The sequence below is a fragment of the Pseudopipra pipra genome, chromosome 15 (genome assembly GCF_036250125.1).
Source record: "Pseudopipra pipra isolate bDixPip1 chromosome 15, bDixPip1.hap1, whole genome shotgun sequence".
Taxonomy (NCBI): domain Eukaryota; kingdom Metazoa; phylum Chordata; class Aves; order Passeriformes; family Pipridae; genus Pseudopipra; species Pseudopipra pipra.
The window spans coordinates 12085302-12109759 of NC_087563.1; the positions used below are offsets into that span (position 1 = coordinate 12085302).

The 24458-nt window shown below is 42.1% G+C and overlaps 1 protein-coding gene across 11 annotated transcripts in view; it reads right to left on the minus strand.

The window, feature by feature from the left end:
* Nucleotides 1-567: 567 nt before the first annotated feature.
* SGCD (sarcoglycan delta) overlaps nucleotides 568-24458 on the minus strand; it is a 347493-nt gene continuing 323602 nt past the window's right edge. For 10 of the 11 annotated variants that reach the window (XM_064671955.1, XM_064671959.1, XM_064671950.1 and 7 more), the window contains one exon: nucleotides 19382-23353. In XM_064671955.1, the coding sequence (XP_064528025.1) occupies nucleotides 23180-23353 (174 nt within the window). In that variant the 3' untranslated portion in view covers nucleotides 19382-23179. Of the gene's footprint in view, nucleotides 937-19381; nucleotides 23354-24458 lie in introns of those variants that run through there. The other variant, XM_064671961.1, reaches the window with a different exon arrangement.

Below are 24458 nucleotides of genomic sequence, written 5' to 3' on the forward strand. Positions count from 1 at the left end.
TCTTTTTCAGATGGCACATTACACAGAATTGGTTCTGCTGTAGGTACTTTACTGCTCAGCAGAAACAGTCATGTTTAAGTGAGAAACTGCAGTAAGGGGGATGTAACAGTAACAGCCACGGAACATCAGTGGTGTTTGCTGTCTCCCCTCATGAGTGATGGTCTCAGAGCAGGCGTTCCCATGGCCATGGTTAATGCCTGAGGCTATGCAAGTTCAGCTCATGCTGTTAGCAGAATTAACTCTTCTTTTCCTGATATCATCTTTATCATCTTATATGTTATATGAGGGTTTATGATGTGGGACTACTGACAAGTGCTGCCCCAAAGAGGGCACTAGGAACCTGGCTTGTGAGATGGTCAGGGATGGATTTTAAATGAGCTCTGTTACAGCAGGAATCATGATTGTATTCTTCCCTGATACTGTCCAGACGACTCACAGTGATCGGGATGAATCTTATGGATTTTATTTGCTGTTCTGCTGAGAGTCTGACTGGAAAACTCTGCAAGTGGTTTCTCACAGGTGGATCTCAGTCCTAGAGGTCCAGTACCAATGTGTGTTTGTGTTTGTGCACATGCATATACAAAATGCTGGTTTGTCATGGAAAGGCATTTTAATCCGTGGAGAGAAGGAAAAACCTTTTCTTAAAAAAACCCAACCAACCTATGGTTGCTTAGTGGTAATTGCTTGACACAGACCTTTAGCACTTTTACACCTTGTCTTCATAGTCAGGTTACTTTAAGATGCTTCAAATTACGTTCCCCAGATCAGATCCATGCCTCACTTGGAGCACTGGTTGAGCATGGGGGAGGCAGCAGTGTGTGTTCACCGTCAGACAGGATGTGAGTCAAGGAGAAAGTCTGTCTGGTTGCTGCTGGGTGAGGCATTGCTCCTCAGTCCTGTTACCTCCTTGTTGGTTCATTTTCTGGAAAACCAGAGCTGAAATGGAACAAGGTGTTTTCCAGCTGCTGCTTTCAAGCTTGACAAGTAACTGCAACTGCTGGTGGGATAGGAGGGTCCACAGTGAAAAGCCTGAAGTGATGATTATCCCAACCTTAAGCAAGATATCTGATTTTTAAGCTAGAAGATACCAAGATGTAGCTTGGGAACAGCCTCTGAAGTTGTTTATAATTCTTTCTTGTGCTATGTCTGGATGAAATATTTTGTCAGTCATGAAATGTATTCCCAATCCCTGAGAACTGCTGGGAAAGAAGCAGTTTGTACGTGATCACAAAACAGCAGTTTCTTCAGACTTGCTGTATATTTACAGCTCTCCTTCTCAGGAGTTTTCAGTTTCAATTAGAAGTCAGGATGCATAAGAAATTGCTTTCTCTGGCTCCTGCATAGATCGGGTCAGCACAGGAGAAGCAAGAAATTCAGCTGAGCAGTGGCTACTGTACATAGGAGGTATTTGATTAGTATTGACTATCATAAATAGCTTGAACTCTGAGATGTGATTCAGACTGGGGACTGCCAAACTTCTGTGCCAACATCACAGAAGCAACAATAAGAGAAAGGAGGAGAAATAACCACAGGGAGCAAGCTCTGGAAACAATCCTTCACAGTGTAACTTTCTGCGTTGTTAGACAAAGAAGGAGCAACTAATTGGAGCATTATTTTCCTAACAGAAGCTCACGGTTACATGTCAGCAGCTACACTAAAATAATTGGAATAACACCTCCAGCAGCAGTAGTTCAGGTACCATGGTGATGAGAGCTAATAGAGAGACTGGTTAGATAAAGCAGGATGCATAGATGACAGATTGGTTCAGTTAAACGTATTTTACAAGTCAGGAGGATTTTGCACCCGTGGCTTTCTTTGGAACCAAACACTAAAGCAGATAGCTTTAGAAGTCTTCTGCCCAGAGAGCTGCTCGTTTGCAGGAATTTTGCATTTGCTGTACTAATGCTTCAGAGATCTGAATTCTGTTTTCTTTGAAGTCAACAGAAATTTTGCAGCTATAAATTGTGATCCTCATTATGAAATCTCACTTATTACTGGAAATCCAGACAATATACATTTCTACCACATCCGCTATATGATTTGAAAGAATTTTTTATATGATACTTCTAAAGATGTGCAGGTCATGAGTTTTCAGAGTAGCCTAATGAGACCTGGATACTAGTTCTGAAACACGGCTAGAAAATCAGTAGGTAAACTGCGCAGCATGTCTATAAATGTTTCATTGCTATGAATATTTGCTGAAGATCTGTTCCCCAGGCATTAATTACAGAGGACAGAAACTGATTTTTAAAATTCCCATCTATATTTTTACCCAGCTAACAATCAAGTAAGATTAACAAAACCGTTCTTGACTATGATTTTTCTTTTCTTTTTTTAAATCATCTGAAGGCAGTGATTAGGGAGTTTAAATGATTAAACCTATGATCATTCTATGACAGGCCTAAGTCAATATTAACTTTATTCTCTGAGCTGTATCTCAGGTAAATTACTGTGTCCGTGAGGGAACTGCGCTGACGTGCCCAAAGATGAAATCAAAGTGGTTTTGCAGTAAAGGCAGTCACTCTCTGCCTACCAAAATCTAGATAATCCCCTCAGACTGGGACTTAGACAGTATTCCCAGACAGTCTGTGTGAATCTCTCTTGACAGTTTAAAGGGAGCCAATTTGCACCTCAGACTGCAACATTTCTTCACTGGTGTCCTCAGAAAAAAAGCAGCTCAACCATCTAGGACAACAATTTCTCAACCTCCTCCCTTCACTCCTACTCTCAGAACTGGGATCTTCCATCTATTATTTACTCAGCACCACGTACACTGGCTGACAAAGGTTTGCAGCTTTCACTAAGGGGTTACTCCACAGAACAGAGCCTACAAAGCTGATGCTTGTGAGAGCATTTGCTTACAACTGCTTTTAAGCTGTTCAGCCATTAAAACACCATTTGCACTGAAATGCAACAGTGTATTGAATTGTGATGATCTTCAGCTGCATTTGTTTAGGAACCTCCCGAGGGAATAATGAAGTGCTTTGGTTTCATAGAGCTGCACAGGAGATCAAAAGCTTCGTTCAGTGCAGATACTGATGTTCATCCAGAAAACGGAAGCATTGACCTGTACAATAAAGCGACCTGCATGAGCTTTTAGAAATCAAAGTTCACCTTTATAAGAGGGATCATCTTTTTCTTTTTAGCAGTGTATAGAAGTTAAAGTCACTGCTCGATAGGTTGTAACTGACAATGAAAATTATATGATCTGACGAGGTCAGCTTCCACGGTATCAGGAATCATTCCTTTTATAATTGTTCTAGGTAAATGTAGGTTTCTTTTATAAGTTTCAGTGAGACTATAGTATAAAAGCCTGTAGAAAGACATGGTGGGAAGCAGATTGTCACTTCATAGGTGTCTCAAAACTCAATACAAGCTGCAAGAATTCAGGAGAAGATAACTGCTACAGGTATCTTCTAGTGATACCATGTGGACTCTTTTCAATTTCTTCTCTTCCTGAATTTCTGCTTTTCTCACATTTTGTCTAAGACTTTTAGATAAACAACTTCTGCATTATGTAGTGCTCAGATACGATGCAAATGGAAGGGTTCTGTGTTGACCCCTGCAAAAGGGCTGAAAATGTGCATTTCTCCTAATATGACAGATACTGGACTAGAACTAGGAAAGTATTCAGTATTCAGGCTATCTGAAGCTTCTTTGTGCTAATTATTTCACTAAGAGTAAGAGAAGAATCTCCCAAGAATTTTATTAATCCCAGAACAGACATACTAAATGGCTTATATGGAATTGTTCTAAGCACAAGGTTTCCTGGACCCTCGCCTCATGCATTTATCTCAAAGTCAATCTTCCTCAAATAGTTTGCTCTGCCTAATTTTATCCAAAGACTGAAAATTTGCAAGTTTGGCCTGAGTTCCACTTTGCAGTGAGAAGCCAGAAGTAATGGCACTTTGCTGAATATTAATATTTCCCCCTACAAGGAAGCTCCTCCAGGTCTGTGCCAGCCAGTGGCTGCTCTGACAGACGAGTGTGAGGTATTGGCACAGACAGGCAGTTTCAGAGCCCTGAATGGAGAAGCTCAGGTCTTTTGTCCTACCTAACTATATGTCAGATGTTAATTCTGCCTTGGAGGTAACTCAGATCTTTCTAAATTCTTGGGCTACAGCAAAGTGAACTCACTCAGATGAGCCTCAGGATTAGTATCTGTACAACCAGACGTCATCTCTCTCTGCTGCTCTTCACAGTGGTTTCATGTCTAGCCAGGGGGTGGAAAAATGCTGGTTCCACATTGAATTCATGTTACTTGCTTGCCTTTATCATTTTGGAGAGCAACTGCTTGCATCTCAGAGGTGTCTGACCTGATGGCTGCAGAATCTACTGCAGGGAATGTCAAATCGACATTTGCAAACTTCTGCCAGTTGGAGGAAAAATGATCAGAGGAATACATCTGTAAGTCTTGTGCCAGCTGAACATCTAGGAAATAAAATGTGGTTCCAGAAAAGTTGGTGCACTGAGACATTTTAACAGCTATTTGCTAAGTAAACATTGGTAATTAACAGAGACCTTGAGAACATTGCCTGTCAGGTGTTCCCTGTGCCCGGCATCTCAGTACCCAGTGCAAGGCACAACTGTGTTTGTTACTCAGTGTCAGGCTTCCACGTCAGGAGGTGCTCCAGGGAGAAACCAGAAGTAGTACAGTAACATTTGATAAAGAAAGTCAGAACAAAGCAATGCTGGATGGAGCATCTTCTGCACCAGTGATTTCGGACTCATCTCCCCAGACTGCCTTTCTTCTGGGGAAAGTAACAAGTTTCTTGGACACAGGAGCTAAATTCAAACTTGTGTTCAATTCTCCTTAAGAACCATACTAAAAATAGCTGGTTTGTCCTACTGCTGCTCCATTGTGAAGTTATTTTCCTTCCTTTGGAATGAGCCAAGTCTGAATGATGGAGGCCTCCAGCTCTGTCATTTCTTGAGAGTTGTTATCGCAGGGACAGAACTGTGGTTGATTCTGCCTCCTCCCCAACACAAGAGCACAGGGAATCCTCCATCTGGGCAGAAAGGGAAAGGAAATGAGAGCTAGAGATGGATTGAGGCTTGATGTTGTTCCAACACAGCATTAGTTCTATATGTGTTTTGTCTGCTGTGTTCAACTCTTGACTCTCAGTATTAATGAGGAAGGGAAGGAATTGTCTTTTCTGGGAGCCATCCCATACAATTTATCTTTCTGTGCATGAAAGAAGATGGACTAGCCAGGCAAAATACCAATTCTCATCACAATGATGATATTTGCTTTTCTTCTAACCCTGTTGTCCCATTTTGACACTGTCTTTACATCTGCCATGCAGCAGCAGATGTCCTGGGCTTCAGAGATCAATAATTAGCAGCAATCAGAGTGTTTCTTCCAAAGGCTCAAAACTGGCTTATCTACAAAGATAAATTCCTGGAAGGCCAGATCTCCAAGCACTGCCTGTGGCTTTTCCTGTTACAGGATTGAGCCAAGTACCTGGGGTTCACTGAATGCATGGATGATGAATACCACAAGGCGAGAGAGAAGTTGTGTGAGAATTCTCTTCGTAGCACAGTCTTGCTGTAGTCAGACTCCCATCCTGGTATTTTTTTGCATGAGTGGGAAGTATTCCTGGTCCCCTGGAGACTTGCTCCCTTCAGTGGAGGACACAGATGTCCTTGGCTTTCCAACCCTCTCCCCCTTCCCCCGCAGAACTTACTGCAAGTCCATCAGTTTAGGCTCTGTAAAGCTGGATTTAAATAGAGCATGTGCATAAGGGTTGCTTCAGTCTGCTTTAGCCTCCCTCTCCCTTTGCACCTAATCAGCCCTCTCATCTTGAGGGAAATCATTGCAGAGAGATGTCAGGATGTTAGAGGCTTGCTCTGCCAGCTCCCCTGTCCAGCAGAGCCAGGACTAGCTTCCTCTCTCAGGCAAACTGGGACATAATCCATCCCATTTTCCACAATAACTGTAATCCTAGCACTATTTATTCAAGCATGGCCATGCTACAATTAGAGCCAAGGGCTTTAAACATCCAAATGATGCCACTGGCAGAGCTTGTGCTCCAGTGAGTGAATTACCAACACCTCCTCTATAATTTGTGCAGCCTTTTCCCAACCAATAACTGAAGTGCCTCAGTATGGTCTTGAATCTAAATGGAAGAAAGGGCTTTTCCAATCTCATCTCTGACTTCCATATGCAACCCTGACTCCTCCAGCACACCTTGTCTTTAAAATAACTGGCATGCCTGAAGGGACCTTCTTTTTCTTCTGACACTTTTAAACTCTCACTCGAGGCAGAACAACCTTCTATCTGAAAACTGGGTGAAGTCCTGAACAGCAGCTCCAGGGCCAGAAAAGGAAAAGCTTTAATTCCTCCAGGAATTCCTCTCTGTGCAGCATGTTTAAAATCCACCCCCAAATCTATCTCCTGCTGGTGAACAGAAAACCCATCCTGCTGGCACGGCTGTGCCCCCCGAGAGGGAGCCGCCTGGCAGCCTACCAGTGGCCACTGCAGAAACATCTGCTCCTCCTCAGGTATGTGGTTGTTCCTGCTGAAATCAGTCCTATCCTTGGCATTTCTGGACCAGGAAATAAGATTTCATCGCCATTCTTTCAGCCATCTTTTTGCTTAAGCTTTCCCGTTTGAAGGGATTTTTGCTGAAGTCGTCAGCTTCCTAAGAGGCTCAGACTGAAATGGTGTTTCCTGGAAAATGCAAGTTAAAGCTAGTTGTTAGCAGCCTAATGCAGACAGGTCTTTTTCTTGTCACAACAGGCTTCTAGTGCCTGTTAGTTGACCTGTTGTTATGTTAAAGTCCTGTAGTTCCCCACCCTGGCTCCGAGTTTTCATTACTCACAGGGAGGAACAGGGCAGGGCAGGGAGGTCTGTGAGCACCAGCCCAGGGGTGCTGCTGCCTGGGCAAGGCCATGCCAAGAAGGTGCATGTGCCTGAATCACAGCCTGACTTGTGCTGAGCAAGAGGTTTGTCTACTGGTGTTTGGGTGAGGATGACTGTCTTTCCTGTGCTGTGTTTCTGAGTTTCTGTGCACTTTGTGTAAGCAAGGGATTGTGTTAAACTTCATCCAAGTTCGATGTGTGTGGGTTTTTTGTTTGTTTGTTTGTTTTTTGGTTTTTTTTTTGTAGTGAAAACCATCAGCTTTTAAGTCTTTTCCACTTTGAGCAAACTACCCCAGGAGACTCCACTTGGCTTCTGGGGTTGAGGGAAGCCACAGAAATTGCCACTAGACCAATGCACCGTGTTTAATTTCTCATGGATATGATTAATTCCAAGAGTGAGAAATCTTGAGTCGTGTAGAAAATTCCAAAGTGAGAAATCACTGCCTGCTAGACTTCGTAGTTCAGCAAGGATCATTTAGAATTGGCCATTTATCTAACTGCAACCAACTGCATTTTACAAGATCATTACATGTGACTTAATCTCTGCATAGAGCAAACCCAAATAAGCCAGGACAGTTCCAGTGTCACTCCATCGTGATATCCTCCAAGGACTGAATTCTTTTCTAGATTTGACTGAAGAACAATTGCTTCTAGATTTACCAGAATGTTTCTGGATTTGCAACCTAGGTATTGTCATCATGGTGTTGAATGTTTTTGTTCAGGTGTAGATGTCAACACTAAAACAACAATACCCTGAAGTCCTGACTGCTCTCATAAATTAAGTGAGTAATTATGGTCAGGTCAGATAAAGCTATTTGCTGGAGTCCATGTAACTTTATGACAGCTTGGCAGTGACTTCTGGTGCACATGACACCACAGCCATTGCAGCATCAGATCAGCTCTGCATCTGGTGGAGTAACTCAGTTTCCCAGTGGTCCCCAAGCCTGCTGCATTTTTTTCCTGTTGCATCCGGTTTTCTGCTGCAGCCCAAAGGGCTGGAAGATGTGCATGACAGCTCTCAGCCTGCTGCCTGCTGGGCTGGTCTGGGCAATGTGCTCCTCGCCTAATTATTTTTTATGTGGTGAGATGAAAACATAAAAAGACAGGTCCTTCTTTAATATGCAATTAGAGGTCACTTTATATAGGCCATGCAACGTAATGAAATTTATCAGCTTATAAATGTTTTTTAATTGCGAATAACTCACTGTAATTTATTGAATTGTTTACCCTGAATTGCCTGACAACTCCATTCCTGCACCTTCTAAGGCTTATCTTAAAGTCCTTTTGGCAGTTCTCATACAAAGCAGGAATGAAAATATTATTCTGAGGGCAGTAGCTCTCAGATGGTGATGATACTTATTGTTATTAATAATTAATTTATTTATTTTTAGCCTTCCTCTTTTGACCCTGGTGGCTGTTTTAGCCTTGTATTTCTCAAGAAGGGATTAGCCCACATCAATTCTCCTGAGCCAAATTGGCCTACAGTTTGGATGACTTTGGATCCGAACTGTCATTCATATCATGCCAAACTTTGGCCCTTTCATTTTAAGGTGGCTGTTCCATCTCTTAAAAATGTGAGTGAAAATCTATATGTTGACAGAACACCTACTGATTTCAGTAGGAATTTCCTGAACTTTCTCTAGAGTTGGAGAGCTTTCAATATTTCTGCTGTCATTTTTGCTCTCTTCCATCATCATCTTGAAGAAAGGAAGAGGTATGGCAGTGAGTGTGTCTTAAAATGTCATGACTAACAGAGGCAGCTCTTACATCAGTAATAAATGACATCCGCAAACCCCAGACAGACACTTGTTAGGTGCTACAAATGTCTTCTTGTGTGAGAGGGGAAAAAGTGACAATTAAGATCCATCAGTCACTGCAAGAAGCTGGTACCTGTGTCTACCTACCTCTCACCTCTGGGATCTGTGAGCCCCACGAGCTTCCATCTGGCTCACCATGCTCCTACCTCTTTGTGATACAAGTGCTATGTGCAGTGTCCTTGTTCTGCAAAATGCAAAAAACCATGTTTCTCCTTGGCACATTGTGCTTATCTGGCTTGTCCCACTCAGTGCTTGATTTAATGGATGTGGAAAAGGATTTGGGTCCAGAAGTCAACAGAGGAAAGAGAAAGGAAGAAAAAGGCAAAATCCAGGAAAATAATTTCATGACTCTGCTGTTCTTGGCTACTCTGCCTGGTCTGCTCACTTTGTGAGGGAAACACCATCCTCCCAACAGGCAAAGTCTGAGCAGAGTCTGAACTGTGAAGGTGTCTTAAATGTTTCACATGGTTCCTAAGCTCAGATGATGTCAACTTCTTTAAACTATCACAGCATCTTTTTGCTTTTGTCTTCAGTCTTGCTGGTGGAAGACAGGACAAAGGGCAGCTTCTCACTTGAGATATCATGGCTTCACCTCATCGTGCAGAGCCTGCACAAGTGTGAGTCAGACTTACCAGGGAATGTGATGCTGCTCTTCCCACAGAAAAACTGGCTGCCTAGACACAGGGTTTCTGTCATGGCACTGCCAAAAAAACCCCATTCCCCACCTGGCTGGCACAACTGTGCACTGCCACACTGTGTTTCTGGACAGGGGCACAGCCAGGGTTAAGGGCAGCTGGGATTCGTATAACTTAGAAAAGTGACCATTACCAAAGTCAGTGTGGGAAGTGAGCTAAACCATGCTCAGAAGAACATGTTTTAAGGGGAACAGCAATCTCATGCCCTCTCCTGGAACCAGGCAGGACTCTGGAGTTGCTTTGGAAATTAATGAAAAAGAAAAAAGCATTTTAAGCTCTTCAAACTGCAGCAGCCAGAAGCTGTGCTGAGAATTGCCTGCTGCTCTATTTGCACAAGTAACTGTGACCCAGCACAGCTTGTGCCTGGCAATGCCACAGGAGCTGCAGCAGGCTCAGAACAGCCCAGTCCAGGCCAACCTGTCTACTCTGCTTTTGGGTTCTCCCAAGCCTCTCCTAATTCTGTTCTCCTATTAGCTCCAACACCTCCCCTGTCCCAGGAGCTACTGAATGCAATTCAGGAATCCACCCATGTTTGTTTATGTCAATGATCCACGTTTGTGTTACAGAGAGTAACACACAGCAGTGTGTTAGCCTGAGAGCCTGGCACACAGCACAGTGCCCAGCAGCAGGACTGTGCCTTGGCTGCAGCCGCAGACAAATGAGGGATCTCAGCATAGGAGAAGAAAAAAGACCCACAAAGGCATTAACTTAATGCCACTCTAAAGGCCACTGCTGGTGTGGAGCCCTCAGTGCAGAGCCCATTCCAGCATTAGGCAGGGACAGCCCGTTTTACAGCCTGCCTATAAAAAATTAATTTAAAAGCAGGATGTGGCCTTTATATCTCCTGATTTCGTTGTTCCATCGTAAGCCTTAAGCAGCAGCTGACTGTACATGTATTTTAGGTTAGCAGAAAACCGGTGTGGTAGGGACAAATTGCCTGTGACCCAGCACTGCCTGAGCGATGGCACGTGCCACTGCAGTGTGCAAGTGAGGTCACAGGCTGTGCTGGGATATTAGTGCACCAGTTTGGCGTTTGCAAGGAATTGAATTCTTGTCTTAAACTTTATTAGTGTGCAACTCATCATGCACACTGCTAAATGTCTTCTTGCCACAGGAACAGCACTCCCGTGTCCCCTGCCATCACCCCAGGCAGGGCTGTGCTGCCTGTTTGTGTTTCCTTTGACTGCTAAACTGTTCACTGGAAATTAATTCATAAATAATTCATTGGACGTTGCACTCTGTGCTTAAAAGTTCATCGTGTAGGTGGTAGGTTGTGGGTTTTCTTGGAAGTGCTTTTCTCCTTTCTTTTTTCTGTGTTAATCATGTGTATGTGTGCAGACCTTCCACAGCATTTACAGCCTGATGGTTCCACTATAGATGTTTTAATGTCTTTCTAGCAGATAACAGTTATTTTCAAATTTAGTTATTATTGTTCAGGATTATTGTGTTGCAAAAACTCTTTTGAGATTGTAATATTGTAATACCCAAATGCTTTTGGGAGTTGTTACAACTGACACAAAATCAATACATTATTTAGAAATGCGTCTCCTCCCATAGGAGGATACACACACACACACACACACACGCACACACATTCACACACTCTCACACTTCCCAGTCAGTCACTTATTATTCCTAAGCTAGGTGATACTGGAAAGCAATGAGAAGTTTTCCATCATCCTGGTTTTCAAAGGCAGGTTATGTTTTTTGGGCGGGTATTACAGTAAACATGGTCCTCTCTGGAACCAGGGTCAGCTTTAACACTGCTTATTTTGGCTCTGGGACTTCTTTGATTTGTTCCCCAAAGAGCATTAAATGCTGTATAAATATGTAAAATATGTAAAAGAGCTTTGGGTTGGGGTTTTTTTTGTCTTATCTTTTTTGGTTTTCTTGTCTCCCCAGACTGGCAAAGCAGATGTAAGACCCACATTCAGCAAGTAAAATCCCATCTCAGTTGTGTTCAGCATCCTTTGGCTGGCTTGGAGCTCTCAGCTGCTCAATTCAAGTTGTAGGTAGAGTTTAGGCCAGGTAATACGGACATATTTTTTGTTTGAAAAGGTGCTGAATTGCTGAGCAGCACTGTGGTCTTACTGTCCCCTGTGTACTTGTGGGTTATGTTTCACAGTCTGAATCAGGGGGTGGTATGGGAATAGGGCTGTCACAGAATCATTAAGGTTGGAAAAGACCTCTGAAACTGAGTCCAACCATTAACCCAGCACTGCTGAGTCAAGGCAGTGTGGAGGAAGGAGAGGTGGGAATGGGGGCTCCAAGGGGGAGCCTGGGCTGCTGACAGCTCTGCCCTGAAGCTGTGTGCTATGGTGGTTGGAATAGAAAACAAGCTAAAGGAGGTTATTCCAGACATATCAGAGGTGTTTTGTGCCTTCCTGCTCCCTACATGCACCCACTGAATGGAGCAAAGCAGATGGTCATGTGCATTCCTCAGCAAGGAGGCAGCTTTTTGCCTGCATTGCTGTGCTGCTTAGGAGACTGAAAGCAAAGCCTAGAAATAGGGTAAAAAAAATGCCCACGTAGGTGTGAAAGGGAAAATACCAGAGCTGATGATACACAGGCCTGGCTGTGTGATGGCCTGAAGCAGAGCTGTTATGTGAAGGGCTATTCACAAGCCCCAATTTTAATAAGTGCAGATCATATCAGTAATGTATATTACAATAGCCTGATAGTGTGAATCAAATATTTAAAGACTACTTACATTCTGCTTTTTATCCTAAAATGACTGCAGAAAAGAGCCAACTTCTAGCTGCTGCCCTGACTTCTTGCTTTTTCTCTATTAAATGAGGCCATATAATTTTCCTCTGGGATACATTTGGCACTGGAGCTATTTAGGTCTGAATCTTCATCACTAAATTGAGGAGGATTTTTCTCTTCAGCTTAAGGAGAGAAGAATCAAGGTCATAGCACTGGAGAAAAACTGTTAAAACCAGATACTTCTCACTGATTTCTGGTCACTGTTCATAAAAATAAAAATAATCACCCTGATTTAACAACTGAACTTCAGCAGCAGCAACTTGTCTGTACTGGACTCAGATGAAAAATATGAAAACACAGCTGCACATAAAATTTTAAACTGTTGAAGTTGTTTTCATTTTACAGAGTATGAAACGGACTCATTTTATCTTAGTGATTCTTTTCTTGGTAATTCTTCTTTTGCTTGGTTCAATCTTTCCTATTTTCTATTTAAGATGAAAAAAAGAAACCATTACCTGTCGGGGTAGAAAGGAAAGCAAGAAAAAATTTGGAATTACTTCTTAAAAAGTGAAAGGAAAGAAATTACATTTTGATAATTCTCCCAGGAGTTGATTTTGAAAGACAATTTTTTTTTTAAATTTTTTTTTTTATTTTTAAACTACATATTCCCAGGCTTTTAAAATAGTGAGTACCACACTTAGCATTTCCAGCATGGGGGCACTGCAAGTATGTTCCTGTTCAGGCTGTTACAGAACTACTCACTGCTTAAATCACGTCACATTCAGAGGTAGGTGATGAGGGGTTTTCCTGTGCTGGGGAAGGACCTGGGCAGTGGCTGCCATGGCAGTGCTGGTGCTGCCTGTGCAGCTACACAGAGCTGCAACTCATGTGGATGCTGGGAAGTTCCTGCCAACATGCTTCTTAATGGGGGTTAATTCATGAATTATTTCATTGTCAGTTTACTAGAAATTCCAAATTCAGGCCAAGAACTGCAGCTGATGTTCAGCTGAAAGATGTCTTTTTTTTTATAAAGTGCAAACAGTCCAAAACCCAGTGAGCAACAAAAAGACTGTGCATGTCCACCCAACAGTACTGAGGGAACTTATTTGGAGCCTGGTAAACAGTAGACCCTGCAAACTGGTAAACAAGTATTCCTACAGCCTGGATTCTGGCCGTGTTCCAGCAGCAAGGACTGGGCTCGTTCTCTCCATGCACTCGGAAGGCACGCACATCTTTTCAGCAGGATTGAATTCTTGCTGTTTGTTCAGATAATGAGCCTCAATCAATGCTCTCATTTACTGACAAAATCCAGGGCAAACAAATTCAGATTTTAAACCCAGCTCCCGCAAAACGCCCTCAGAAGTGATTGTCTGGCATGTGCAGAGTCACCCACGAGCAGCTGATTAGTTGGCCAATTAAAATAAAAGTGATGGATTGTTAAAGCAGCCAGAGGTTTCCAAGAGGCTTTCTGTGAATTTGCCCGTGCTGCTAGATTTTTTAAAAATAATTATATTTAATATAATTATTATTTTTCTGCAGGCAGACTTGAGCCTGTGCTCCCTACACTGTGTACAGGTGGAAGCTCATTCCCAGATGGGTGCACCTGCACTCTGGTCCCTTCTAGGCTGGAAAACCTGGAGTTCCTGCTGGTTTGGAGCACAAGCAGCACCAGATCCCTTCCACCAGAAAGTGATGCTCTTTGAGAGGTCTGTGATGCTCAGGCAGGACCTCAATGCCTGCAACCTCTGGGCTGTGAGTCTCTAATGCCAGGACAATTTCTGCAAAACTAAGCAAGACTCAACTTCCCCCAAAGGCAAGATCTTTTGTTTTGTTGTTGACAGGTTTTCCTCAGACAGCCATTCAGAGAGATTCTCATTCCATCCTCTACACCATTTTTGGCACGAATATCCAGTTACTTGATCCTGTGAAATGGATTGCTATTGTGATCCAGTCTGTATATCCTATGGATATACAGAACAGATCCTATCCACATCTTACAGACATATGAAAGTTTGAGGTCTAACTCGTGTTTGTCACATTAAAACAAACAAACAAAAAACCCTCAACATCTCTTTCCTTCTTAACAATCATTATTTTATTAATATATTTTACAAGATTGCAGTTGAAATCATTTAAATACAAACTTTTTTTTTATACAGAAAGTGTAATAAAGTTAAAATAGTTCCTTGTGTAATTCATAGCATTATTGCAATGCTTACAAAATTTTGCATAGAGTGTGCAAGGATTGATGTTATTGATACAAAAAAGCTTTATATTTTCCCACACAACCACACACATACATAAATTAAAAAGAAAAAAGCCAAACAAATCCAAATTTCTTAATGAGAACTGTGATAAGACTTTAAATTCATTTTGTCCTGTTTACATGATCAAGGTCATTGGTGGTTTTCAGAGTAGAGGTCAGACAAAGTGTTTTACCATCACAGATGAAAACTGCTATAGCTTATGGGTCATGCCTTTTATGCTACTGCTGTAGATGAACAGGGGTTTGGTTCAACTCACACTGAATGTTGTTCCTCTGTTGGCTCTACCTACATGGAGCATTTTTTGGGTGAATATTGACAACTCTATTGGCATTTGCTCACAAGGAAACTAATTCAAATAAGGGGTGGGCAAAAAAAAGAAAGCCCTAAACCAAAACCTATATGGATCTGAATCAGATCCAGCTTGTCAATCCCTTCCCTGCTCCCAAACTACTGCACAGTGAAGATCCAGACCAAGACCTGGGTCACAGCTCAGGAAAAGCTCTGACCTAGGGAGGAATCCAGGTGTGAATGCTGTCAACTTAACCCATCTCCAATAAGCACAGGGGACAATAATTGCTCAGATCTGCCCTTTATGAGGTTTCTGGCACATTCTTACTTGGCTGAGCAAGGGTAAGATTTGTTCATCCTAACTTCTGTTCTTGCTCTGACAACCCACAAAAAGGGACAAGAAAGCGAATTCCTCCAGCAGCTCCCACCCTGTGGAAGCCACTCTGCAACCACTGCAACCATCCCCATGGCATCCCCTTGGATGCTGTACACGTATTAATGGGACAAAGCAGAGGTGGCTTTAAGAGCTACTCGGCTTCACCTTCAGGAGTTACTGCTCTCAGGGTGGCCAAAGGCTTGTTAGAACAGCACCCAATGACTACCAGTGTTATTTATACCCCTCAGACTGCAGACACACATAATTTGTATCATCTCTAAAATCACTAAAACTGCCCAAGTGTTTTGTTATCTGTTACATCCATGACAGCACTGATATCAAGCACACAAGCCCAGAGGAAGACCTGGATGAAGACAAAATTTTCAGGCTGTGGCTTAGTGTAGGAGCTAACTCCCTGCCCTAAGGCAGCCACCCTAGAGAGATCTAGCCATGGTGTTGGGGGGTGGTGGTGTTTGCAGCTAAGTAAGTGTGGGAGAAACTCTGATAGCAACATTTTTTTCAACTACAATCCAAGCTTCAACAAAAATAGCACCACCCACAAATAATTATTCTTTTGCTCTCCAGCATGAGCCTGCCTCAAGATATTTCAAGGACTCCATTATGAGGAAATTTTTAAAAGACCAAGGAAACTACATTGCTTTAGAAAGTGATAATGCAAATAGCAGTAGTATGTTTCAGAGTGCTTTATCTCCTATTGGCATTTAAGCCTTTGAATGGGGGAAAAACGTGAGAACAAAGCAATTTAAAATTCCTGTTACATGCAAAGTTGCACATGGCCTGTGCTTTGCAATGGGCTTGTTCCTATAATGGCAAATATGTTAGAAATGGTAAGACTTTCCATTTGGGTAGGACCCGATGACAGACTCCAAGGAGTCCTTTTTAATCTCAGAAGAAAAGACTGTTTAACTAAAGCTGCATGTTGTTATCTGAAGCATTTTGTAGCACAATGTAAATGTAACATTTTCACACAAATTTCTCCTTCTGATATTTTCCTGGCAGAAAGTTTTAACCAACTAAATGTGAGGCAAACACACAATTACATGTCACTTCACAGTGGACGTATCCTTACTATTTTTTGATACCACTTAAAAGCTAACAAAAGCTCAAACCATGGAGACGATTTGCCTCAATAGAAATCTGGCTTCCTGTGAACAGGCAGCCCATCACTACTGAATGGTGGCAGAAAATCCCAGCCACCCCGTGGCTTCCAGCTGCAGTAAGGTAAGACATTTCCTGGGAGTGACACCAGTGCTAACTTTCCCACAGGAATTACACTTGTAGCAAATTAATTTTTAAGGGACTTGCACCTCTAGTTTAAAGTGACTTGGATGGGAAATCTCAGTGGTGCCCCAAGATTATATTTTCATCTCGTTTTGGATAAAAATCCTGCAGCTTTTCCTGTATTCTTTAAACAGTGTGTTGCTTTTCACAAGGGCACAATACAATTCAAGTGGCAGGACAGGAGAGGATGAAATGATAAACCCTCAGGGCTGTATGTGCATAACCACGGGCTTCTCAACCACAGCAGACTTAAAAGCTTTCTAAATACAAGCTATTTACAACAATTTCCATCCAAGCCCCAAGCCACTGTGGTTATTGTGGACGGAAAAAACACTCCAGCAACCCTGAACAGCCCAAGCTGTAAGTGGTTTCAGTGACAGCAATTCCAACTGTGCATATGATCAAGCATAATTGCTACTGTATTTAGTAAAGTGGATGTTATTAATTTAAAGTATAATAGTGCAAAGACACAGAGAAGTTGGCTGCATTACTGTGATTAGGATGATGTCTCACCATTTCTTCCCTTTCACTCCTACCTGCCTTTGTTTAATTCACTCCACTCTCAGTTGAATAACATCAGCACCACATCGGTGTTTTTAACCTTGCTCCACTCACAGCCATAAACTTGGCTACATGAGCTATGAAAACAGCAACTGCCACACAGAATTGACCTAATAGTCCTGAATTTCACCACACTGCCACTGCTACACACAGGTTTTGGGGTTCTGTGGGACCGAGATGTGACACGATGCGGATTCGGGGACTGCTGGTTACTGCACCCAGGTGCAGGTACAGCAGGACATCAGCTACCAAAACATTACACAGCGATTTCAGAACTGAGGAAAAAAGGTTAAAATGGAACTCTTGCCAGGATCATGCTCCTCAACAGCAAGGGCAATAAAAAGGCTGCTATTTTCACGTTCGAAAAGCACCAAAGCAGGGCTTGGCAAAGCTTGGCAGGAACACACCCTGTGCTTGCTGGGGTTGAATTCTGGATGATGACATTTCAAAATTTAAAATGTCAGCCATAAAAAAGAGTACAGCCTCTGACTTTTTTTTTGTTCTGTTTTTTTTTTTTTTTTTTTTTTTTTTTTTTTTTTTGTTGTTGTTTTGTTTTGTTTTGTTTTTACTGTATGTACTTCTAAAATGAAATCATTACAGCAGTTACTCTTCTTCACTGAGCAGCCACTGGAGCTCCTGATCTGCTAATGCTCAAGTGGAGGTAAGTGAACAGCCAGCACCATTTACTCAGTTTATGTATACTTTCAGCCCAGGATTATGTCTTTTGGTTCTGGGCTATTTCTTCCCATTTCAGATTTCAGATAACCTTGTTCTCTGCACACATTTCAGGATTTTTCACATTATTTCCTCTTCTCTCCATTAACCAAGTTAGAGACTTCCTGCCACTTTACTCTCTCAAATGTAGCTTTATGATACACCTGTATTTCTCCTTCCCAGTTCAAAAAAAAGCACCATTAAAGTTAATGCATTTCAGGTGTGAGGGCAACCAGAGAGGGATGGATTTCTTGAAATCTTTGGTCTTTGTTTACTCTCTTTTGCAATGTGAAACTTAAAGCCAACAAATATAAAGAAAATTGGCTTTTGTTGTAAACAACTGCATATGAGTGTGTGTGTATTTGTGTGCATATGTGAACATCTTATGCCTACAAAAGCTAACTTTCATTGCATTTGCAAACTAAGTATGATGTGAACTAACCTGACATCTCCCCGAGTTCCACTGGAATCTCTAACTTTGGAGCAATTTCTAGGGAGGGTTTTTTATTGGCCATCACTTTGCCATACTGTATATTGCAGACAGTATTTTTAGTCTTATGCCTTCAACTGTTTTGTTTGTGCAATTTAAAAAGGAGAAAAAGAAACCCTCTTAAAATACAGTTGTTTGACAGCACAAGACTGAGATAACCAAATACAAACCACTCTTCCACATACGTAGTTCTTAAAAAACGAATACTTAGGAGAGGCCTTACACATATTCTAGTAGTTACTGGCTTCTCCTTTTTATGACTTCCTTTACTGTTAACAATTCTTTGTACTCTTTAGCTACCCATTTCACTGACAACTGGGTAATACACTTCAAAAAGCATAAAAACTTCAAGCAAACCAACAACCAAAAAAACCCCACAAAGAAACTCGGAGAATGGATACAGATGTATAGTCACTATTAGGACCTCTGCTTTTGCTAATGGCAAAGTCTTTTTGCTTTAGAAGAACCATCCTAACTCAGCTATGACAGCAGAATTGTCATACACTACATATGGATAAGGTACCAGTCATGAGTGAGTACTCACTGTCATTCTTCTGACCCTTTACATAAAGTGTCACATTTATAGCAAATTGGACAAGGTCCTGAAGTCCTATGAATTTAAGAGCTACAATACATAAATGCATTTATGAATACTGCATGGTTGCCTAAGGTACATTGACATTAGTGTCACAGTCCCTTGATTAGCATTTCCGTGGGGTTTTAGTGCTCACAGCTGCAATGCAGGGTTTGGTTTGGACCTACAGCAGCCCCAAGGGCTGGCAGTGTTCCCACTGCCCTCAGTGCCCTCAGTTGTCACCTACCCAGCTCCTGTCCCAGCTCAGGCCATGAAGTCATTGACTCAGGCCACCGACCTCAGCAGAAATGAATTCACATCCAGCCTTCCCTTAGCATTGGGAGGTAAAATTAAACCAGTTTTGAGATAAACCCCTTTCCCAAATAGCAAATGCTCAGCTGAACTAAACTGCAGGCCTCATTCACAATGAAACACTCAAACCCTTGTTTGGTTTTGGCATTTTATCAATGGTAGGTAGAGCATATGGATGAAATTCCAGCAGGGAAGCTCTGATTTAAATGGATTCAGGGAAAAATCAACCCACACAGGTACAGTAACTGTGAGGGATTTCTGGGCAAGGCAGGAGGAAAAGGGACTCATGCATTTGCCTTGTCCAACAGGTGAGCCAGTCACTCCACAACAGCCCTCAACAACAAATTGTAGAGTGTGAGATAGCTGGGTGTGTTTGAGTGCTGCTTTTTAAACAAAATACCTTTTTAAACAAAACTTCCTTGGGATCTGACACAGACAGTCCCGTTTGCTCTGGTTTCATAGAATCATAGAATGGTTTGTATTGGAAGGGACCTTAAAGATCATCTTGTTCCAACTCCCTGCCATGGGCAGGGACACCTTCCACTAGACCAGGTTGCTCCAAGCCCCATCCAACCTGGCCTTGCACGCTTCCAGAAATGGGGCATCCACAGCTTCTCTGGGCAACCTGTGCCAGGGCTTCAGCACCCTCACCATAAAGAATTCCTTCCTGATATTTAATCTAAACATGTCCTTGGTCAGTTTGAAGCCTCCTTGTCCTATTACTCCCCGCCCTTTAAAAAGTCCCTCTCCAGCTCTCTTGCAGCCCCTTTAGACACTGAAAAGAGCTCTAACATCTTCTCCTGGCTGAACACCCTCAGGTCTCTCAGCCTGTCTCCACAGTAGAGGTGCTTCAGCCCTCTGAGCATCTTTGTAGCCTCCTCTGGGCTCGCTCCAGCAGGTCCATGTCCTTCTCATGTTGGGGGCCCAGAGCTGGGCACAGCACTCCAGCTGGGGTCAAGCAAGAGCTGAGAATCCCCTCCCTCGACCTGCTGGCCTAACTCCTTTTGATGCAGCCCGGGACACAGTTGGCTTTCTGGGCTGTGAGTGCACACTGCAGGTTACGTTGAGCTTCTCGTCAACCAAGAACCCAAGTCCTTCTCCTCGGGGCTGCTCTTGATCCATTCTCTACCCAGCCTGTATTTGAGTTTGCCACTCACTGAACAGTAGAGACTAATCATGTGGCCAACCCAAGCACAGACAGCATCACCCAAACCACAGTCTTAAAACTCAGATGATTCAGTCATTCAGTGAGGGTTCAGATGATCTACAGGTCTCTACAAGGGTTCAATCTTTCTAGCAACAACTCTTCATCTGTCAATGCAAAATATAATTTTATGGTTTTTAAGATGGAATGATTTTAAAATATATTGAAACAACTGGAATTCCTTTGAGTAGACATAATTAAGGTACCCTTTGTTCACCTCAGAGAAGCATCTGCAGTGATGGCACAGATGTTAAGGTTGTTTCCTAACAGCTCCCCAGCAGAAATTCACACCACAATAGATGGCTGAGTGTCCTTAGCAGTTTCGTATCCTTTGTGACACGAGAAGGTGATAACCTCATCCAAGAGCCCCAGCTGAGAAAACCAGCCACTCAAAATTTATTTGTTGGGATGTAAATCCTCATCAGAGCAGCCAGAGGGTGCATGGAGATGAGGACTGAGCCAGCGGTGCCTCCGGAATGGAGCACAGAAATCAGGATGCAGCACCCCTGCTGGGTCAGTCCCTGTGCTCAGCCCTGCCTTCCCCACCACCACGAATACTCTCAGGGATGGGAAAGTTAATGCCACTCGTTTTCTGTACAGGGAACTCTTCCTGCAACAAGTGTCTTCATAACTGCTCACACAGGATTTGTTTATGAATTGGGCCATGCTTGCTATGAGATTTGTGATCAGTAATGAATGAAATAGGGAAAAAAATTCTACAGTAAATGTAGGACTATGAATGGGACTTCAGTTGTGGTCCCAGAGGTAACATACACAGTATTCTGCTATATTTAACATGGTAAAAAAAAAGTCTGTATAATTCTCGGTGCCCCTACAATCTTAATGTATTTCATCAATATCTTATTTAAGTTGCACAACCAGTTCCCAAGACACCCTCCTGTCCCTCCCCCCCCAAATAAACTAGTTTTAACAACAAGATAAATATGATGTGCTTCTCCTTGCTGAGTGCATTGACTTAAGGCATAGGCACAATTCCCCTCTTTGAACAGAGATGGTATAGTCCTGTGTCCCAATACAATTGTTATCCTGGGTGACCCTTTGCATTCAAATGTTGACTCAAGACAAAAGAATTACAGGAATCATTCATTAAAAAATAGTTTGAATTCATTAATTCATGGAAAAGCATTACTGAAATAAAAGTAAATTATTCAATCCTCTTTTGGGAATAAATTTTACAGGAGTGCTGCTTTGTTAGGCAGCAACATATCTAATCTAAACTCCATAGAAATCTTCTCTTTGAGTCCAATCAGTTTTGGATTAAGACAGAACTGTTAATTTAAAAAAAATAAAAAATCAAACCCTGGTACTCTCCAGACCACAAGAAACTATGTGAAAAGCTGTAAAACAGGAGTTGGCTAAATTAGTTCTAAAGATTTCTGTTAGCTACATTTTATGTTGGAGATCACTTGAAGAATACCAGCTTTGGTTAGATATCACTAGGGATGGGCACAGATCTGTCTTATTTGCACATGAGGTAATATTTCAAAAGCATCTCAGTGGCTTAGAAACCTTGCTGTCCTCGTGAGATTTACTGCAACTTGGAAACTCTTGCCATAATTAGTATATTTGTTCTTCAAAGATTTTTACATGCTCGTGGATGTAATTATGGGTCAGAATTCAATGATCTGGGCTCTTATTATTTTCTGAAATTTTAACAGTGGAAAGAATGTTACCAGATCAGATTTCATGTTTTATGCTGCCTGTGACTCCTAGACTTATAAAATAAGGAAAAATGCAAACATGAAAAAAATCACAGTTTTGAGGGATCAAATTTTAGAGGAACCAGCATCCAGAGCCCTTGATTTTCAGTCATCTGGCTTTGTCAAAATCTTTATAAGTTCTTTAAAAAAGTCTGATTCATTGTCAACATCTCTGATATTTGCAGTCTCCACCAAATCTAAGTGGCCTTGGACTGTATATCCTGAAAAGAAAGATGGAAAAAATTCTGGCATATCATCTACATTATACACCTAATTTGTATGATTTTCTCAGTTTCTAAGGGTAGGATAGGTAATTTTTTCTGTTTCTATAGGTATTTAGGCAATATCCAAATCTTAAATTTTCACACCTTCACGCCATGTATGTTCAGAATTAAATTAATGGAGTGCGTGTAGGATGATCCAGGACTGTTAACTAAGGAGGTTCAGGATTTTTCTATGTAGTCCAATTTTCACAATTTTTTTTCTTCCAATGGCTAAATATAACATCAGTGTTGTTAGCACAGAGATGACTTCAGGTTAGTGTTTGAGCTGATGCATCACATCTGAATGGCAAGCTGAGGCATCCTTGGCCATGCACAGGCAAGTGTTGAACCTCTTCAGAAAATCACATGGATTATTCCAGCAAGATCTAGACTGTCCTGCTGGCCAAGTGCATCCATCTTTCCCAATAGGAAGCCATGCTTTGGGTGATAATTAAAGAGTGTAATTTAACCTCAGGTGTCTTGGATCACTGTAGGTGATCAATACAGCACATCTGGCTATTTTGTTGTTTGTTTTTTAGTTTATTTTTTTCCATGCCACTGATTTAATGGTGCAAAAATAATCAGAGATGCTTCTCTTCCCTTTGTATGTTGGTGGGTCTACATGGGTTTCAGGGTCTTGACCAGCCAGCAATCCCATTGCTCTGAGAACAAGATCAAAAACGAGGGGTGATCATGACACTGCATTAATACAGAAGGGTCCAGGGGACCATCAGATCCAATTCAGCAGATTGTACCAGTAAATTTTGGTGTGGGGAAGAGAAATGCTACACAAATGTAACAGGGTCACCCTGGGATTCCTTGTACTGAAACATCATTTTACACAGAGGATATATATATATTTTATATATATATTTTTATATATATATTCACACACACGCGCGCGCACACACAAAAAAAGTCTTTGATAGGCTTTCTGTGTTCTAGTAAAAATAGTTGGCAGCTGAGATCTGTGAGACCAGAACTGGCTTTTGTGCTGCCTGCGATGCCCCACTGCAAATTGTCTCTCAAAGGCAGACGCTTGTATTTATCTGGCAGGTCGAGCTACTGCCTGCCTGAGACAGGAATAACCTCCCATTGGGACACACACAGAGCTCGTAGATTTTTTGCCTGGACCCTGCAGAAGAGGAAGATCCTTGAGGCAAGTTAGGTAGTTTGATTTTTGCAGAATTCAACGTTATCTGAAGCCAGAGGGGGGGAGAGAGAGAGAAAAAGAGAGAGAATTAGCGGAGAGCTGTTATTTTTGATGTTGTGTTCAAAGATGCTTCCTTCAGTCAACTTAGCTGCTACAAAAACTTGGTAGGCAAGTGTATTAAGATGGGGAAGTCTGATAAAAATCTGAGTAAGCACATCATCTGCCTTTACCATGAGTCACCTGCGACCTCCAGTTTGTTTCTGCTAATCTACCCACTGTGTTTTCTTGGCTTGTGGCTTCCCAGGGCACTTCCACATTTGGGTTTCCCAGTCAGAGGGTGGGGTAATGCCCACTGCAAGGTGGTGAGTGTGTATGGTTCACCTCCAACAACCCCTGCTCCTCCACCAGGATTTCTGTCACTGTGATCCCACTGCCAGTTATGCTTGCACTGACTTTTATGCATATTTCACATTTATGTATATTTAACACTTTTGTGTATATTAAAAATAACTTAAATGCTGTAACAGACCTGAATTGCTCCTTATAATACAACATGAAGTGAATATGTGGCATCTTTTAGATACATGGCAGCTACAGGGAATTGCTCTGACATCAGCAAGAACACCTGCACATCAGAACAACACCGGGCAACTAACAGTATTTACAATTACAATTTACATTTACAATTACAGTAAGAATCTCTAGTTCTAGTATCCAATCGTCTGATCTCCTGAAAGAGACAGGTCAATTTATGTATTTTAAAAGCAACTTAGGGTTAAAAACATTAAGGCAACTGCTTGCAGTTGTGAAATGCCTTGGGTTTCACTCGCAGTGTATTGGATAGTTTGGGGGGGTTTTTTTTGTATTTTTGAGAGGTTTTTTTGTTAACACATGGTCTGGATTTGGAATGTCTTAAAACGCAAATGTTTAGAAATAACAGCAACCAAAATCCCATTCTATTTATTCCCCCTGACACTAAGATAGGAAGATATTAACTTATGTTGGAGCCCTCTTGGTGGGGTTTCCATTTCATGGGTAGCTCCTCCTGATGAGGCTCTCAGTGAGTTCTCCTGTGGGAGCTCCTCAGCCACTTTGGTGTCTTCCACCATTGTGGCAGAAGGAGGGAATGACAACCATATGCCCACGTATAT